The sequence below is a fragment of the Tyto alba genome, unplaced genomic scaffold, assembly GCF_018691265.1.
Source record: "Tyto alba isolate M040663 unplaced genomic scaffold, T.alba_DEE_v4.0 Super-Scaffold_7, whole genome shotgun sequence".
Classification (NCBI taxonomy): domain Eukaryota; kingdom Metazoa; phylum Chordata; class Aves; order Strigiformes; family Tytonidae; genus Tyto; species Tyto alba.
The window spans coordinates 28,472,729-28,493,398 of record NW_024881328.1 but is presented as its reverse complement, the minus strand read 5'-3'; the positions used below and the strand labels follow the sequence as shown (position 1 = coordinate 28,493,398).

The 20,670-nt window shown below is 37.8% G+C and overlaps 1 protein-coding gene across 1 annotated transcript in view; it reads left to right on the top strand.

The window, feature by feature from the left end:
* The window catches only part of RAPH1 (Ras association (RalGDS/AF-6) and pleckstrin homology domains 1), a 101,677-nt gene that overhangs the window by 73,096 nt on the left and 7,911 nt on the right, over positions 1-20,670 (top strand). The window contains 10 exon segments of the mRNA XM_042784388.1: positions 155-232; positions 1,105-1,264; positions 4,955-5,076; positions 6,765-6,830; positions 8,270-8,413; positions 9,632-9,742; positions 13,356-13,454; positions 14,058-14,178; positions 15,807-15,949; positions 20,529-20,669. Of these exon segments, the coding sequence (XP_042640322.1) occupies positions 155-232; positions 1,105-1,264; positions 4,955-5,076; positions 6,765-6,830; positions 8,270-8,413; positions 9,632-9,742; positions 13,356-13,454; positions 14,058-14,178; positions 15,807-15,949; positions 20,529-20,669 (1,185 nt within the window).

The following is a 20,670-nucleotide window of genomic DNA, read 5'->3' as shown; positions in this document are numbered from 1 at the left end:
TAGTCTTCATCATTGCTGAGAAATAGTTGAGGATTTATAGGTGGGTATATCATCATTTCAGTTCATTTTTTAAAGCATGGTAGTGTCAAAATTAAATCCACTGAAACCAGACTGAAGTTTGTGTTAACTGGAATTCTGTGTTGTGTCCCCATAGGAGGAACAGGCTGCTAAACTCAAAGCTGAGAAGATTCGGGTTGCGTTAGAGAAGATTAAAGAGGCACAAGTGAAAAAGGTGAGTGATACATACAGGTTTATTTAGCATTCTTGTTTTACATTTGGGCTTCTTCAGTAACTTAAAATGCTGTGTACATTTAGTGTTTATATATTAAAATCTGATATATATATATATATAACTCAAAACCTTGCTGTAAGATGGGAATTAACAAGCCAGCCACTGTATTACAACTAGTGCATTTTAACTTTTCTAGCTGAAGAAGGTATAAAAAGGAACCATAATAATTGGCAAAAGAATCTATTGTCTTAAGGTTTTTGATTGGTTAAAAAAGTGGACACATTTTTCTTTCTGGACAGTGACCTCTTTAAAGTGCCTGTAAATAACCATTGTGTTTTAAAAGCAAAATTCTTCTGCACTAATGTTTTCTACTCCCCAGAAAAAGATGATTTAGTATAGGTATTTTGTTTATATAATCAGCACTTTTAGAAAATGGGGAGGAAGCGGGCAGAAAGCTTAACTTGCAAATGTGAAAAATAATCAGTCTATATAAGGTCGTGCGGAACTCTCTTCCACCTGAATACATGAGATAAATTGTCACAAAGACACATTATTAATCAGAACAGGACATTGTGGCAGGAGGGATTTTTTTTCATCCTTAACACACAACTAAGACATTTTGTCATTGTATTGGGAAGACCTTTATACTTACTGTTCTCCTTCAGTATAAGAGAATAACTTAAGTGTCTGTGATTACACATATTTAACCATCATTTATGTTTTTTTTAATTTTGAGGGAGTGTTTTTATTGAACTTAATATTTTATACTATTCTAAGAAAAATCTTAGAAAAGGAAAGAAAATCTTAAAAACCATGTTTTTATTTGAAATGTGGGAAATTAATCCTTGTTTTCCTAATTTTCTGCTTAATAGTTGGTGATCAGAGTCCATATGTCTGATGACAGTTCAAAAACAATGATGGTGGATGAGAGGCAGACTGTGAGACAAGTATTAGACAATCTGATGGACAAATCACATTGTGGTTACAGTTTAGACTGGTCATTGGTGGAAACCATCTCTGAATTGCAAATGGGTAAGTAATAATTATAAAGACTTATAATTCTTATCTATCGATGTAATACTTGTCTATATCTATGTCCTCAGAATGTTTTAAATTCTTGTCTTCATAATGTTCATCCCTCCATTCATGTAGTAAATGTTCATTCATGTAATAAGGCTCATGAACGACGTTGTTTCTGAATGATCTGGAAATGTTTGATTCTTTCATATCAAAAATGTGTCGTGAATTCTAAGGTGTGATATAGGAATTTTACTAATGTCTAATCACTGAGCCTCTTGGTTTTGATCTATTTCCTCACAGAAAAAAGAAGGAATAAAAAATTTACTGTGCATCTTCCTTTTTGTAAATAGTATTTTGTACTGATCCTAATAGCTCTTATTACAAAAAGCTGTATACAGTGTTTTTCTCTTAAATATTTGAATGCAATTGCCAATATGGCTCTAAAGGCAGTTAAAGCTCCTTTGCACTGTATTGCACATACCACGGTGCAAGTTGTTCATTTAGCCAAAGGATATTGCATCTGAATGAAAAAGGGGCAAAATGATAAAACCCCCCCAGTGTTACTTATCTCCATTATCAGAGAATTACATCAGAGAGCTGTTAAGCACCTTACCCATTGACTAAAGAAAAGCCCAGAACCGAACCCAAATATCTTGGTTTAAAATTAAAATGCAAATTAGTATTTCCTCTGTCTTTTGGTGAAAACTTTTCTATTTCAGGCACTGTAGCATGTTAACTTGGCTTATTGTTAGACATAAAAGGCTGTTATAGGGTCACAAGGCAACCTTTTAATCTTCTACCTTTCATATGAAAAATAACATCTTACTATGCTGAAAATATTAAAATTTTAATAAATGAAATCTTAAAAGTTGCTTAGTTTTGAAACCAGTAGGAATTTGCACAAGTTCTATGTAAACCCGAATTTGATATATAAAAATCAAAGGTGTTATTCTGTAATATGTTACCAATGAGAATAGTATGAATAAATAACCTTATTAGTTCTGCAACAGTTTTATCTTTCTATCACTGAAAAATCTCTGAATGTCTAGGTAGCAGCATCCTGAACTCAATGCACGACCAGGGGTCTTTCCCATTCTAGATTTGCTTTCATAAGACACTTCCATTCACTGTGAACCTGGAAAGAAAAAAGGAAAAAAGTACTGGTAAAAATATTTTAAACTAATGTTGGAAACAAAGAGCTAGGCTACAGACAGAAAGATAAATTGATATATATCCACATTAACACTGTGACTAAATTAAGATAAATTTGAAATGAAACCAGGGTTAACAAATCTCTTGTTGAGTGTTTTGCAAGTAATATGCATGTCCTACTGTATGGCTCAGTGACATAGTGGGAATGGTAGAATTTGACTGCTGTACTGAGTTTCAAGCTGAAGAACAACATCTGTTATAATTACAGAATTTTAAATTCAGACTACAGCATGAGAAATCTAAGAGATGCAAGAGGGTAGAATTCAGTTTCCTCTTTCATTTTTCACTTTGGCTTTCCTTGGTAGATCAACTGGTAGGTAGTTTTTCATAGATTACACATATGTGGGTTTATTTTAAAAGACAATCAAAATTCAGTCTGATTCATATATTTTATACTGGAATGTGAAAAACAGATGAAAAAATGTTTACAACAGAGCCCTCACCCTATGTACTATTGTATATTGTATTGTGTTTTGCCAGTTCGTCTTTTGAAACATTTTTTTCTGACAATGCCTATGTAAGAGGAAGGAACTTCTTTATTATAATATTTTGCTTTAGTGAGACACAGAAGACCTGTGTACTTTCACAATGTGTTTTAGCATGTTGTCTTGTCAGTTGATTGTGCAATTCAATAAAATGCAGTGAAGTTTTAAGCTAACAAACTACAGAAAAAGACATGAGGCCTGTGAAATTCCTGACTGTCTTTACATTTTATGTGGTCTGCTTCAAATGCAAGAGGTTAACTGGTTTTCAAGGAGTCTGATTTAGGTATGTGAAGTAGAAGGCCACCTGTTACAATCTAATGGTTTAACCAGGAGCTTTATACGTACTTTCAGAACTCGGTTATAGTATTTCCAGAATGCAGAAGGAAATGCTTTGCCCAGTTTTACCCTGCAAGCTTGTAACAGAAGCAAGTTTGAAATATTTCTTTTGGTTTGGACAAAGGTTGTCTTCATTTGTTCAGTTAGAGTGTGTCTATGAAGTATCTGTGAGTTAGAATGTTTATTGCAATGTTACACAGAGTATGTTTAATGATAGGAATATTGCATTGCAGACAGTTTTACATTCTACAGGTACATACACAGTGAATAAAGGGTTTTTTTGTGTTTGAGATCAGTTATTGTTCTTGTAATAACAGTTTATGTTTTGAAAGCTATCCAGTTTCACTAATGAGGTTACAGTGAGATTTAAGCTTTTATATCACAGTCCTCTGAAGTTTTTTTTGGTTTGTTCTTTTGTTAGGTAACACCTTTTTCACATTCTTGGAAGGTAGTATTGCTGTGTTGCTGATAAAGCTTTATGGAAGTCATGAGTTATAACTCAAAAGCTTCTTAGAAAGATCTCAGAGACCTCAATAATGTTGCGTTGTCATCTCAAACATTCATTCCCTACAGATGACATTTTGTTGCATTTGCTGTGCTTAGTATTCGTAATTACCGAAGCTGTTGACATGTCATCTGTCATCTCAGTCTTCAGGTCTGGATGTGATCAGTGCTTCTGTAAAAATGTGGTGTAATTGATTGGGGAGGAGGGGGGGGGAAGTTCTGCTTTCAGGTGCAATTGAAAGGTCAAGCAAGTCACAAATGATTCTGAAATGATTCATTTGCTGAAATACCACTATGTGGCCTATGTGAAGAGGGAATAAATTGCAGAAAGCAAGAATCTACTTCAGTGTCTTTGAAATTAGAAAGTTGGTCTAGTGTTTTCCCAAAGATGTATTCTTCCTTATTTATTTTAGAATAAGGGTTTTCAGATATCTCTACTGGTTTTGTAAATTTTCCTCTTTTTTCTTCCTCTCTTCTTTTGCCTGTTTTCAGTATTTTATACTAGTGATAACTATTTCAACAGAATGTCAAAGCTCAGAGTTCTCAGAAGCCATTGTTGGTACATCATTTATTCAGCAACATGGATTGTAAGAAATAGACAGTGTCAGTTTTCAGACTTCTACAATACTCACACTGGCCATGGGTATTCTGCATTTTGGAAGCACTGTGTTTTCCATCTGATCATCGTCTCTTACTTTTTTTTGATACTTTACGAGTGAATAGTGATTGGGGATGTAGAACAAATTTTGTGCTGAAAAAGTTTCCTAATAAATTCCTCCAGGGATTGTGTGGACCAGAGTACATATACATGTGCTAACCTTCTTATAACATTTGAAATGTTGTCATTTGAGTCTGCTGTGTTCATGTGGGCTGGTAGGCTTTGTCGGGTGAAAAAAAGAAAAACTTTTCATATATTAAAGTAACTATAACCCTGAAGAGATGGATGTGACAGTGTTGAGTGACTGTATGTGTAAAATTAAACCAGGCATGTCTGAAAGTTGACTAAGTTATTTTAGTTTCTTAGTGTAAACTTCTTACCCATTTTAGTACACTTTGAACTGTTTTTTCTCTACATATATGCTTTGTCTGCTGGATATGTCTACAGAGTAGTTTCTATCACAAAATGTGACATTCAAATGCGTTTGCTCTCTTTTTATCACTGCAGAAAGGATCTTTGAAGACCATGAAAATTTAGTTGAAAACCTCCTGAATTGGACAAGAGATAGTCAAAACAAACTAATGTTTGTGGAACGTATAGAGAAATATGCACTTTTCAAGAATCCCCAGGTAAGCCTGAGGTTCATGTTGAATGCATGTGTGTATGCACGCATGCATGCCTCATTGCAGCTTTTTGCTTTTTTAGGTCACATTCATTTCATATTTTTATTTTGATACTTGTGTATGTATTAAAATGCCAGGTAACTTTGCATTTCAGCATCATGTATCCACATTGTGGTTGGCACAAAATCAAGTTCCTATCTGAAAACCATGAGCTGAAGCAATCTGTTTGCTAATGTGTTTATGGGTAATTTTAATGGAGGTGAAGGCAAGTAGTTTCTTGGCATTTATACCAATTACTTAGTGCCTTTCAATTATGTAAATATTCAAGAAAGGTGTTGACAGATATTGCTAATAGCAATGTCACTCCGCTGTGTATTTTTATGTTGGTGGCAAGAAGGGGAAGAGAAAATCCAAGAGAATAGCTACTCCTTGGCCAAATGGCAAGCGAAGAGAAGAGAGCATGTGTCCCTCCCTGTGGCAGCTGGGACCTGCCTTTATTCACCTGTGTGACCTGGTCCCTGTCTAGGAAACCAAAGGCCCCTCCTCTCTCAGATGGCCTCAGAGGCCTCTCCTCTCTCAAATGATAGTTACAGATTTGGTATCGGGCAGCAGTTCAGTATTATAACGGAGTGGAGGAAAAGAAACAGAAAAGCAGAAGGTGGCTCTTTGAAGAATTTGAATTGAAAAGAACTGGACACGATATCACGTGATCTCTCTCCTAAGTCTTACCTAAGTATTCCCTTTTGGGGTCATAGATTATTTCTGTATCTGTATGGCATCTGTGTGGTAATTTCTTGGTTTTAAACTATCAATGTTGCATGCTCATCCTTTGGGACACTATCAGTGTACTTTATTTTTTTTTAAAGCAAGAATTGAAAATCAAATCCTATTCAAGTGCTTTGTGATGAAGCGGCAGCACTCTCAATTCTTTTTAAAAGCATGTAGTTGATACATTTAATACCAGTACATGCAGTAGGCACTGTCAACAAGAATGAGGTACCAGCATTATTTCTCCTTGGTTTAAAATATTGGACAGGCTACACTTTGTGAATATTGCTCTTCTCTAGTATAAGAGGTAGGAGTTAGAAAGAGGAAGATTTTAATTGTCCCTGTGCTTTCCAAGCTGAAGAGGAGTGTACAAAACTTACTACATAAGATACAGTACCTATGCGTAGTTAGGTTCCTTTTAAGAAGATAAGGAGTATTTAGTAATTCTTCATGAAAAATAAATATTCAGCAAAACTGTCCAGGCAGGGTGGAAAGAAGTACATTGCTTCTGTGTGTCCTTCTTTGAATACATAAATAATGGCAGTATGTAACAAGTTTAAAGATCCCTGGCTTTTAAAAAAATTTTATTGTGGGATTTCCAAGTTCATAGTATTTTTATTTCTGGATGCATTGTACCAGGCAGTTTTGCTTTGTGGAAAGTCAGGACAGAGTTGTTATGAGACCATACTCTTAAGTAACAGACTGGTTGATATTTCCAGAAAAGGTGGTTATAGCTTAGTTCTATGTGTTATTTAGCATTCTGACAGATAGTTTCAACTGGACTACAAAGTTCTGTTCAACTAATGTATTGTTCATGGATAGTAGCTGGTTTTTTTTTTCTTACTGCTACAGAAAGGTAAATGAGAAATGTTATTTGGCTTGATTTCAGAATGCCTATACAAATATTAAGCTTTCTCTTGTTACAGAACTATCTTCTGGGGAAGAAAGAAACCTCTGAGATGGCAGATAGAAATAAAGAGGTGCTGCTAGAGGTAAGACTGCCCAAAAAGGGCATAGTGGTCATTTCAGAACTTGAAGCTAAACTCTAAAATAAATTGTGGGGATTGAAATTGATGGATGGAGCTGAATGTAGTTTTGTAACACCTGTGAATGGAATGTGTGACATTTGAGATAAGTGTCTATTTTAATGTTACCCTGTTTCAGATAGATACAATCAGTTAATAAATGTGTCTTTATTTTGATTAATAAGTAAAATACCATACACAATGATAATCAAAGTGAGGTTACCTGTAACTCTGGCTAAAACCAGTTGAAATGTGCAGAACTGTCACCTGTTTTTTTGACCTGTTGTGGTAGAGATTTTTTTATTATTACCTTCAAAATTGTTATTCTCTACAAAATTCTGTGGCATTGGTTCAGTCACTGGTCTATGTTAATATTTTAAATTTCGGTAGTATGCAAAGTAGTTAAAAATTGTTTCAGTTAAATTTTAAAATAAACAACCAAATACTAAATTTGAAAAATGAGTAACAGAAAAGGACGTCAATATCAAACACACTAAATAGTTTACAGAACTAAGGACAAGAAAAAAAAATCGTGTGGAGCAAATAAAGTAAACAGTAAACATAGCCTCCCTAAGCTGAAAACTGAATGGTTCTGTGACAATTTTGTAGACACGTACCCATGCTGGAGTGTCATAGCTTCCACTCGATTTCCAGAATAATGATTATGATTTCTGTAGTTACACAAAATTAATTTTGTTTTATACTGAATGTGCTATAACTTATAAGTAGCATATGCATCCACCTAGTGTATTATTAATATGGGATTTCATCAGTGGTCTTGTGAATACTGTGGATCACAAAGATTCTTGAAGCTGTGACATGCAAAGGATTGTAATTCTATCTAATTCATTCTATCTTCTAGGATTACTTCTAAATCTCTGTGTTGCATATTAATCTGGAGTGTTTTTAAAGTGTTCATTTTCCTCTATTAGCTCTTTATAGGTAGATCCTTACCAGAAGTTGTAGTGTTGGCAGCTGGTAGCAACAAAGTGCTCGTGGAATGAATTATAGCTGTATCTGATGGATATATAATTCAGTTTTGTGTGTACTTAGACTTATGAGGCTATACCAATAAGGTGACCTCATGACTTTAAAGCCAGTAGAGCTGCCAGGGGATCTATTACAGATAAGCAGTGATTAGAAAATCTTTACAGTAGCTGCTAATATTTTTGTTAACATATTTTCAGCTCAAGAATGACTAGATCCCTTGTTGTGTTTGTCTGAATTACCTTATAGCTTCTACAGTTAATCTCTAATTCATATCACTGCATGAAAAAAGAGATGTCCCTGTTATGCGTTCATTCCTTAGATAAAAAATTTCAGATTTTCAGTCATTAATAACAAACCACTGCATGCTGTATGTTCTGTGTTTTTCTCTCTTCCCAAACCACTGTGTTTATCGGCAGGAATGTTTCTGTGGAAGTTCTGTAACCGTGCCAGAGATTGAGGGAGTTTTGTGGCTGAAAGAGGATGGTAAGAAGTCTTGGAAGAAACGTTACTTTCTTCTTCGAGCTTCTGGAATCTACTATGTCCCTAAAGGGAAGGCAAAGGTATGCTATATTAAAGCAATTGCCCTGAATTGTTTATTGATGGTAAATCGGGTGCACAAGAGTCTGCCTTAAATTTTGGCCTAGCTGTGACTTGCCTAGTGCCACATCCCTTAATGAAAAGTGCAGCTTTATCATGGAAATACTCTGTAAATTACTGTGGTAGCACTTGATGTGATGGGTATACCCCCAAATTTAAAAATGCAAGACCACCAGGGTCTGCTTTTTGAGTGAGCTTGGAGTTAGGTATTCAGAAACACTGGAGAAAAATGATTGGTGGAGTTAAGAGGCTGTCCTTTCTCAAGCAAAATTCAGAAGAAGGACCAAATTGCCCTGCAAATGCCAATCAGAATATCAGACCAACTCCACAATCAATCTGCATAATTTCATTGGTTTTAGTTGATATAAATGGGATTCTTTTTGGACAAATTCGTGCTACATTTTTTGAAACTGGTAAATATACTACTATTTCTTCAGTGTCACTTGATGCTGTTCTGTGTGTATCAATAATGAAAAGTAAGTAGAAAGCTGCTGTAAATTTATTATAGCTTCAAGGCTGAAATTCTGCGTGTTCAGGTTGTCCATGGATACATCAGTCTTGACAGCATTAACTGATCCCCAGGACAGGACATTCACTTCCCATACAGCTGGCAATGAAGAGGAAATCCCTGTCAGTGCATCAGCTCCCTTTAGAGCTGAATACATCTCCGATGCTCTTTCCACAGCCTTTTTGCTTCATTAGAACAATCTACAAGCAAGATAGCCTGTTGAAATTCTGTGCCCTACAATCACTGCCAAACATAATTTGAATTTAACTCAGTCACATGGGAATTGGGACACCTTGATTATTACCAAGATGAAATGTAACCAACAGCTGTTAAGAAGTTCCTTGTCAACCAGTCCTATTTACTTTCTCCTGATACCAACTCTGAATAAACATCAGTTGTTTGGTGTAAAATATTGTCAATAGGCAAAATGCAGACAAAGCACAAAAAACAAGACTGAATTTGGAAAAAAGTTAAAAATGAATGTCTGATGCAAGAGTTTGTGCATGGCTGCTTCTCCTTCTTGTATTAGTAGTTTTCAAATCAGATTGAAACTAATATGTGACCTTAACTAGACCTTATATTAATATTGGATCTTAACTCTAGATTGATTTTGTCAGTGTTAGTGGTTTCCTTATAAAGATATTTTGTAAATTATTATTTTTTTATTTAACAGGTCTCACGGGATCTTGTGTGCTTTCTACAGCTAGATCATGTCAGTGTTTACTATGGACAGGACTATCGGAACAAATATAAAGCTCCCACAGACTATTGTTTAGTGCTAAAGGTAACTTGTTGATTGTTTAGAAAATTCTCGTATTGAAAAGAGCAACTAAAGAGCTTGAAACATTTCCACACTAATCTTAGTCCCTTATAATAACTACACTTCCTAATTGTGAGCAAGACCTGATTCTTGGGAGAGATTATAATTTAGAATACACTTCCTTTGGTAACGTACCAATTGGAAAACTATACCTGTCAGTTTTCAGAGCGAATCTCTAAATTATCTTCATTCTGCACATGAGAAATCTAAATTGCCATAAGTTACAGTGACAATGAGAAAGCTGTGTTTAACTACATTTTCTGTTCAGTTGTAATGAGCCTCCTTGATGGAAATACAGTAAAAAAAAAAAAAAAAAAAAAAGGAGAGAAAATGCCATGTGGGGACTAGTGCAGAGGGAAGAAATGGCTATGGCTATGAATCACTTTCCCATCAAGCTCACAGATTTCCTCCACCTGCCAGAAGTTCTGTGTGGATTGCATGGTAGAGGAGGAAAAAAGATCAGAGCAGCAGAAGAATGGCTTTACTGGATTCATATTCATCTAGCACTCTAAGTTGCTCTGACAGTGGCCTTTGTTTATAAGCTACTTAGGGAAAAATTAGAAGTACGGGACAGTCTTGCAGAGATACTTCCACAGAATACTTTTCAGCCTTTAAAAATTTAGGGACCAGCAAGTGGATCTTGGCTGTTTAATAGCCCTAGGTGCATTCTTACTCCTTGAGTATGCCCTATCTCTCTTGGAATTCCAAGAAACTTCTAGAATGCTGCAGCAGTTGGGTACACCTTTCACGCTCTTCTACTTGTCCTGAACCATCAGTTGTTTTCTGTTTCATTTTCCCCTAGTTTTTGTATAGGAAGTGAACAGTTAGTGAACAGGGGTTGCCTGTTCTCTCTGCTTCTCATGACTTTGTAAATATTTTCGTATTGCTCTGAATTCTTACTTTCCAGACTGATAAGTCCCAGTCTAATTGTTCATTGTACTCTAAAACATAACACTAAATTATTTTCTTTCCATCTGGCAACTCTATGCCTTACAACAATTCAGGTTCAGTAAGATAATACCCCTTGCAATGCTAACTTCAGGGAGTTGCTGTCTTCTCAGAGTGTAGGTCCAAAGCCGTGCAGATATTGGTGTTAGAGAGTCAAGGTTACCCATATTGTCCAACCTGAGGGAAAGGGGATGCTGTAAAGGAAGAAACTTCTGAGTGTAAAGGACAGGTAGAAAGAAAAATGTTATGAAAACAGTGACCTGATCTTAAACTGTGACATTAATAACTTGAATACTTCAAGTTATTTTAAATTGCATTAACTCATCTCCCAGTCTCTCTTGACTCCCACACAGTATTCAAAATGGTGTCAGTTCCTGCAAGATAGCTAGCTACAAAGCTATTTTAAATCAGGTTTTCACGGTATGTTCACAGTAAGTGAAGTGTCTTCACGGATTTGAAAATGGTGCAAGTAACAAGAGATGGTAATAGTTTCACTTATAGTTTTCCTTTGACCTCTTGCACTCCTTGATCAGTAGCTCATGTGGTGTTGCATATGTCAGTACACTAGAATGTTTTATGTGCCTGGAGTATGTGGCTGCGTGTCTGCTGTATGAAAAAAGGATTTCATCTTCCAATAGACAGGGCAACCTCATTGAGAGGTAGACACTGAATATCAAATATGGGACATTATTTAAGGGAAAAGGATACAGCTGAAACTGGAAATATTTTCCATGTTCTTATAAATCATTGGCGCAGTTAATTGAAATCAATTAAAAGCAGAAATGTCAGTGTTTGTAGGTATTTAAGTTCCTTGAAGTAAATTACTTTCTTCTGCTTATGTGTCACTTTCTATCCACACCATTTGGATAGGTTAATAGTGAATTATTTTTTCAGACTTGTTGACCACACAGAGTAAACCAGACTAAGTCTTATCTAAGTAGATTTTTTTAGAAAGTATTGCCGTTCTGAGCATAAATGAAGACATGAAAATGTTAAAGTCAATTTTTAATGTGTTTAAATTGTCCCTTTAATTAAATTAATGGGGTAGAATTAGTCGGGTAACTTAGACAAAGTGAAGCTATGTTTTCAGTGTGGAACTGATGAATCACCAAATTACTATATTAAGCAGGATTGAGTTCTGCCTTCCTCAATTCTTAAAATGTTACACTGGTGTTTTATATTAGTACCAACATATAGAAGCCATGCAGTGTGGTTTTTAATAGAAACTCCATTTTTTGCCACAAAAATTCACTGAGCTGGAAATTATCTCTAAAACATGAACATGTTTTTTGAGAGGTGAATGGCAAATACAAACTGAAAGTCCAATTCTTACTGAAGTCCAGAATGGATTTGTCTTTACATGTTTGCTTTCTTTGTTTATCTTGTACCTTACTGTGCAAGACATGTGCTGCACTATTTTTAAATATAACATCTGTATGCTAGCATATAATATTAGCTCCTTGATCCTAAATGTTAAATTTCCGAGAGGTTCTTTTATTTCTATACAGCCAAATTTTTGAACAAGTCCAGAAAAAAGGTGGCTTCTTAGCAAAGTAATTGTGCTTCTATAGACTCTTCTTTGTAATACAACATGTATGTGAAAGAAGCTGGTAGTGAAAAACAAAACCAATTATATCATAATGAACTCAGTTATATAGATATTCTATTTATGGAGATAAACACATTGATGTTCATTTCATAATAATTATGTTTGGAAGGCAACAGGAGAAAATATTCTGAAAAGAGATTAAAAGTTCTTTGATACATGTTTCAGACAGTCTTCAGTAAAACTTAAATAGCTATGATCATTAGCAAAACTCTATGCCACTGAACTGTAAATTAACAGAGGAGATGAGAAGAACTTGAGTATTTAGACTTGCCCTGACAGCTGTGAGACATGTGACTTCTACAGCATGAACAGGAAACAACTGAATAATCCATCCAGAATGATTTTCAGTGTCTGATTTTTGAAACTGCTTCATTGATAAATACAGCACCTTTTCTTTCTTATACATGTATGTGGGAGCAGCAAGTATGTTAGACGCTAGCCCTGTATCAGTAGGGTGGGGACCTTGAAGGCTGTACAAGCTGAAAATGGAATTGTGCTTAAAAGCTTGTCATTTGTGGAGTGTCTCACTCAAGCCATACAAAAGCAGAGAAGTCCAGCGTGCGTGTTTTCCTCCAGATTGTTTTGATGTGAGAAAAAGGTGAAATATCAGTTGTCTCCCTTGGGTGGTGAATTAGTCCATAGAGCAGTGAAAGGAGAAACTCTTTATGCTTTGGCAGTCTCTTGCTTGTGTTCAGGCAAGGTTTTTACAAGCTAACGCTCTTCTGACCACTTGGCTTGAGACTACAAAGATTTACAGGTACAGAAGACAATTGGTAGGTAGAAGGTTCAGCACTAAAATACTGAAAGACTCAGTCTATCTTAGTGTTTCAAACCTGAAATCAGTGCATGCTGGACACACTGCCACCTCCTGAAATACTCAAACTTTCTTAAGTGGGCTCAAGTGCAGACTACTGTGGAAGAGCTTCCAGCATTAAGTTTGTATAGACCTCAACAGATAAATGGCGTTCTTTGCATTCCTAGATATTAAAATATTGATGAGGATTAACAATTTTTCTGCAGCATCCTCAGATCCAGAAGAAATCTCAGTATATCAAATACCTTTGCTGTGATGATGTAAGAACTCTACACCAATGGATCAATGGCATCCGCATTGCTAAGGTATCCTCCTCTAGGCAGTCTTGCACTGCTGTCATGAGTTGTTTGTCTTTATCTGTTTGAAACCATTTACAGTTACTTAGCAAAATACATGTTAAATCTAACTTCCCTCTGCTTAACTATTCTGAATGTGAACTGTACAATCTTATTCCATATTTCATTCCCTAGCAAAATTGTTAGGCTTTACTATGATAATTCAGTAATTGGGCCCTTTCTTCCTGTTTCTGCTGTGCCTCTGTCACATGATGAAGTTCTGACATTGTGGCTAGGTTTTAGCTAGCTCCCTTAGAAATTTAAAAAAGAAGGCTGATGGGAAAAGGGAATTGAGAAAGCAATTGTTTTCTAAGATCCTGAGGTTGGTTTAGTTTATTCATTAGCCGATTTCTTGCTTGATGCTATCTCTTCTAACATAAATAAACTGTTTTTCTTTCTTTCAGCAATTTGTTAATAAAAAATTAATGTTGCCCGAGCTCCTTAATGAAGGGCCTGTTTTTTCTCTTTGGGGGGAAACAAGGTGGAATAGAGAAGCCAGGGGTGGAGCTCAACAGTCTCAAAAGGGTACACAGCCTATATACAGTTGTTAAATTTATTTGTCATTTTGCTTAGTATGGGAAGCAACTATACATGAACTATCAGGAAGCATTGAAGAGAACAGAGTCGGCATATGACTGGACCTCCTTGTCTAGCTCCAGTATCAAGTCAGGCTCCAGCTCGTCTAGTTTGCCAGGTAATAATGTGATCTATCTCATAATAGAAAGAATGAATTACCTTTTTTATCTGCTATCTGGAGACCTCAGGAGAGACTACTGCAGGAAATGGACTGTTTCTCCAAAGTGTTTTATGCTATGTTTAGTCTAAAGCATAGACTTCATGTTTAACATATTTATATACACACTATTTTATTATATTACTTACAGTGGTGTATGTATTTGGAACATATAGTATTTTTTTTGTTAACCTCCACAAAAGAATGTTTTTTGTGATACGGAGAAGAGGAAAGTTCCTTTCAAATTCCCGATGCTTCTATCTTCACCTATTTGAAAAAAGAAATCAAATGTATGTTTTAATGATGCATAGAACGTGTGTGTGTGTGTGTAGCTCTTAAACTGCTTTTGTTGACTGAAATGGTTGAAATTGGAATATGAGAAATAGTCCCTGCCCAAAGGCAAAGATCCAAACAATCTCTTTAGAGACAACCTTTGAAAATACTCTTTCTGTTCCGGTGTCAAACTGTGTGTGCCTGCAGTAATATGCTCCTATTTACTTCTCAGCAGGACTGGGACTGTTTCTTTGTAGCACATATCAGTTTAAAAATTGATGAATGGTTTATGTAGTCTCATGTCACTGTTCAGAGCTGACACGTTGCCAGGTTAATCTGAACCCTCGGGGGCAAGTTTCTTTCTTGTAACAGGCTGTTGTGTGAAAGTGTTCTGTCCATCACAGATACAGGTCAGGAAGTAATGCTACTGAATTGGAAAGGTTCAGAAAGTAACCTGTGAGAATGAGCGAAGAAAATTCTGCCTAACTGGGAAGGCACCATGTTTTTTTCAGCCGTGTGGCACAGCTTGCCAGGTGTAGTGTAAATTCTTGGTTACTGACAATTTCTCCATCCAAGCTGGGTGCTTTTCTGATAGTTTCTCTTCTTGTGGGGAGCTGAGCCACAGCCCACCAGCTATGTATGTTCTGCCAGAGCTGCAGTCCAGCCTGTGCCTCAATGCTCTTTTTCTCCAGGACAGTTTGGCACTACAGATAAGGCAGGTGCCAGGCTGGATCAATTGGTCTGGCAGTGGCTGCTGCTGTCTTTTGAAGATAGCCTGTGGACCCAGAACAATCATCTGTGTTTGCTAGTTGCAGGATGCACATGGTTCTTTTTCTTCCCCTGAGGAACAGAGCAGTCAGAAGCAGACTACTGCCTCAGCTAGTGTGGTTTGCCTGTCCTCAGCCTGTGTGCAGTGTCTGTTTCTAAGGTTGGCTGGGAAGAGTGCTGGGGATAGCAGGCTGCATGCATTGCATGAAATGAGGCTTTTCCCAAAGTCCAGGAGCTGTTGGGTGTTTCAGAACCTATACAACTGTAGTGTGTTTTTACTTTGCATCATATCTGACATGCTGTCATCTTTGGGGAGCTTCAGATTTGGTTAATACCAGGGATCTGCTGCACTGTTTTGTTTTCCAGACAGCAACGGCCTGGACGTGAGCTAGAGCTTATGTGGTAGTTGGAACGATGTCCTCTGGTGGGATGACATATTTAACAAGTGTGACCAATAAACGCCACACAGATTTGCATTAGAAGCTCACTAACTTTACTCTTACATTCCAAAACATATGCTAACTGTTTTTTAACTTTCTTCTAAACAGAATCTCAATCAAATCATTCTAATCAGTCTGACAGTGGAGTTTCTGACACCCAGCCAGCTGGACATGTCCGTTCCCAAAGCATTGTCAGCTCCATGTTCTCCGAGGCCTGGAAACGAGGCACTCAACTGGAGGAATCCAGCAAGGTAACAAGAAGACTTTAGTTTGAGAACCAACGCCCAACAGAATGTATGAGACAGTGATACCTCTTCCACCTCTGTCTTGAGTGGGATTTCTTCTCTTTTTTACTTGATGTTATTGACATACACTGCCATATAATTGTCTTTGCAGAAATCACTTTTTTTCAGGGAATTCAACCCTGGGACCTTCTGTTCTTGCTTTTACTTGTGTGCACAGAAGCCCTCTGTTCTTTGAAGGCATGATACAGCCCTTCACATAGTCCTATTAATGTTGAATAAAGACAAAATAAAAAGATCAGCTGTTAACAAGTTGAATGAAATTCTTTCACCAAGATCTTTACCCAGTTATCTAGCCACATCTTTCCCTTGTAAGGATGTGAGTAACTGAGTCCGGAAGGCAAATATATCTATTTAAGAAGTACTCCAGTAGTTTTTACTCTAATGTTTTCTATTATATTATTGGAAACGGAAACAGTAATCATATATGTGATCAAAAGCAAAAGTACTAAAATTGACAGCACTTGTGGATTGAAGCAAATTTGGTATCTCCTGTTGCTGGTAGAGACATACAAGAGATTTTAACCCACTGAAGCCTAGGGCTCAGGTCTGTTGTGGTTTGGTTAGTTTTCTGTTCTTTCTGTGGTAGTTGACTGGGAGTAGTTCTTGGGGAATACTGCCAAACACAGCAGAATTGCCACTTAAGCTGCTTTGTTGTTAGGCTCAAAGGAATTTTCAGGTTCCTCGGCAGCCGTGATGTCCGTATTAACTGCAGCTGTTGTGTGGAAGTACATTGGCAGGATGCTGTGAGAATCTATCTTCACTCCTGTCAATTTTGAATCTTCCCCAGACCCCAGGTTCAAGCTAGAGGAGGAAGCTTTTTAAAACTAAATCATGGGTCACTACACCTGGCACTGATGCATCAGATAAATAACTAAAAATAAGACACATCATCACATTTTCAAATAAGAAAGCACACATGGCACAATGTGAAAACTGACATGGCTGCATCCTTTGGGATTCGTGACTTTTCTGCTGTGCCTGCTGCCTTGGAAATTGTCTGATTCTAATAGTAACGTAGTACTCAGCCCAGGAATGTAGCTTGCTAAATTGTGATCCAAATTTTCTACTGCATGAGTGCAACAGCTGGTGCATGTTCATCAGCAGATGGCTTTTGTATGTGTACAGGGTGCACCATTTCTGCAGGAGCAGGACAGATGCAAAAGGGCACCTGAATCTGTCTAACATGTGTCCAACAGAGGTGGAAGAGTACTGCTGTCAGAACTGTAATGTTGTTGTTTCCTAAAGTTGTGGTTTTAATGTGAAAATCTTGCTGCTGTTCTCTATGAGCTTTTAGAGAAAAGTTTCAAGTTTACCACAATTGGGTCAGTGTTGTCCTTGAGTCCATAGTGCTGCTAGCAATTGCTCATTTAAATAAACCCCCAGAATTTTTGTTATCCAATTAAAGCCATTTTAAAAATAAAACATTCAGACTGCTCCCTGTTGAGGGTTATCCATGTTTAAAGATATCATCAATTTGAATTTGTTTCTATGCACAAATGCAAGAAAAGGTATATTTCTCTTCCTCATGTGTAACACAGATGAATGGATTGCTCTAAAATTTCCAAAGAATCCAAATTAAATGAACTGTGTAAAATTATAATTGAGTAAATTTATGACAAATTTACTTGTAGCAAAACTATGGTACATGCTTTTTTTATCCTGTACAGGTCTGGTCCGAGGAACCTAAATAATTAATAAATCAGACTGGCAGTGGAAAATGTTAAAACTGTGTGGCAAAAAAGGAAACAATCTTGTTGAAAAAAATTGTAATTTGAATGAAAAGGTAGTTGCAGTGATACTGGTTTAGGCAGATTACTCTTCAGATAGTTCAGAGGTAGTTCTTCCACCGTGCTTTGGTGACAAAGCTGCCTTAAGAAGTTCATGTGAGCAGGTTGCTGCAACTGGCAGAATTAACGGAGACTTGTCCAGCATTTCCCTTCCTCTTCTGCAACAGCTCTCTTCCCTGTCACCTTTGTGTCATCCGCCTCAGCAAGCAGGGCACAACAGAGCATGCCTTGGCTCAGCAGGGAGATGACGTTGAGGCTGGCCAGCCAGACAGGGTGTTGTGCTGGTTGGCCGGCGGCTAACTGCTCAGCAAGTGTAAAATGGGTGAGTTCTGCCTGCTTTTCCCCTCGCTTACCAGGTGCCAGTAACTTCACAACAATTTCTTGAAGTTGAAAAGATACTGGGATTTCTAGCTGTCTGTCATATTTGACTGAAATTTGCCAACCAATCCAAAAGCAACTGGCTTAGGAAGAGAGGTGGCAAACAGTTCAGTTGCAAAAGCTCATTTTCTTAGGAAAAACAGCCTAAAAAAAGCATAGTGGTTATTTAAAAAAATAGTGTTCTTTACAGCATTTCTGAGAGTTCCAGATAGTCATGTTACAAATATGAATTGATAGAATGCAGTAAGTAATTTTTCAAGATACACAGAAGGACATCACGTAGTTATACAGACAAACAAGGACAGTGATCTCTCATAAGGTTCTTCTATAAACAAAATATCACTGACTGTGTTTCTGGTTGTGGAAATTTCATTTGATCCTGTGGAGGTAGGAGGGACTTCCCCTCCTGAGATGGACAATATTCTTTTCCCTGTTCTGAGTGTTTAATTTTCTCACCGTGGAAACTACTGTCTTCAATGGATATGAGGAAAATGCCTCTGTGCTTCAAACAGATCTGGGATTTAAAAAAATCACCTTTCCCAAAATGCATGTGATCTGTTCAGTTCATATTGTGGAAGATTGCTGTTGGCCCAAAGACTACTTTATTCATCTGTTGACATTATTCACAGTTGGGTGGTGAAGATCTCTTTGTCTCATTTTGCTCGTCAGATTTTGAACATGTTATTTCAAACGGGATGCTAAACGGGCATCACAATGTGTGCTCGCTGTGCGTGCTTTAAGTGGCCAATTCAGAAATCTCCAAGGTCTTGCCATACAGGGATAGCTGTTCTGTTATGCCTTGGTCTCCCTCTATGTTATGCGGCTTTTATTTTTCCCCCGTTGCCTTTTGCTGTCTCAGGTGTCAAAAGTGAAGCTCAGCACAGCTAAGGTCAGCACACCCGTGGTGCCTTATACAGGGCAGAGTTAAGGTCAGGTGGTGCTACTTGAAAATTCATTAACCTGGTGATTGAGAGAATGGTAATTTGCAGACTAACACTTGCAAGAGATCAAAATTTCTCTCCTGGTTTGTTCTGTGAACACCTTGATTTAGCTCCAGAGCTGTTACACTCTTGCCTTCCAGACCTGATGTGACAGATAGAGGCACACCCCATGTGTGTTGTGAATCACTGTTTGTTGTTCATGACTCTAATCCTTCTGGTGTTCTTCTGTATATGTAGAAACTCTGTGCACCTGTGTTTAGAACAAAGCAATATGCAAACCTGCTCATACAGTGCAAATGAGCACAACCGGGCTAATTTGTGGCAAAGTATCTACTAATGAAGTGTAGGTTCCCAGTGTGATCGGTTGCCATGTTGGTGTTGCATTTCTAATGCATGTTTCTGTGCTGTGCACTGTGGAATTCATAACTTGGCTTGTAGCCAAACCACTTTTGTATTAGGAGGATGTTTATGAACTTGAGTGATGCAATTACATGTTTAATTTTTAACAGGAATGTAGGTTTACAATGTTAAAGAAACAATTTGACTTAAACAGAACCCAAGGACTAGACTAAAACATTGCCTGCTGCTTTCCCATTGCTCCTTCCCTTAGTCAGCTTTTCCCTGTCTTTCTTTTTCTGCTTAACATAATAGTTGCATGTAAAGCTTTTCTCAAGTGAACTTTCTTTTCAGATCTCTAAATATTTCCTTCTGGGGAACTTTTCCTAGGAAACTTCAGTTCTCCCTCTTTTTTCCTCATGTTTTTTTCCTTGCTGGTCTTGAATATCAGAGCATTCCTGCATAAAAATTGCTCTTCACTTGTTTTGGAGCAGTTCAGGATTTCTGCATTTTGTACCACCAGAGTAAGGCCTTTGAGCTAACCAACATAAAGGCTTGACAGATGTTCTGAGAGGCCATGTGTGGTTTAACTCTAGTCTTACTGAGCTGAGGAGATGTCCTCAGTGTCTCTTGCTCTGCCTGATGTCCTCTGTCATGGCCTGTGGCACTCTGGGGAGCGCTCTGTTTGGGTCATTATACTTGCCCGGAGGAGGACCAGTGATTCTCACTGGGTACAGCTGCCTGCCCCGCAGAAGTGTCAAGGCCTGGTGTATTTTCTCCCTGGCATTCGGCCTAGCCTGGAGTAGACCTGGCTCCACTGCTTGTTGCCAGCTCTGCTCCCCGCTTGCCCCACCAGACTGCATGGTCCAGGCTTGCCAGTGTATGGAACTGTCTCTTGCTGCAGTGTTCTGCTAATACTTCCTGCATGCTGTAATCTGCCACCGAATTTTTAATGAGGCACATTTAGACCTTGACTTTATAATCTCTTTGTCTTCTTCCCTCCCTCCCTCCCTCCCTCCCTCCCTCTCTCTCTCTTTTTCTTTTTCTCCCTTTCCACTTTCACTAAAAATCCCTCCCCAATAGGCCCGAATGGAGCCTGCGGGTCGGCCCTTCTTGTCTGTCGCAGCTCCTGTGTCCCCGCAGACAAAAGTGGCGACCCCCTACGCAGCATCACAGCCGTCCCCACCGCTGCCCCCGCCGCCCCCCCCTCCCCCGCCTCCCCCGC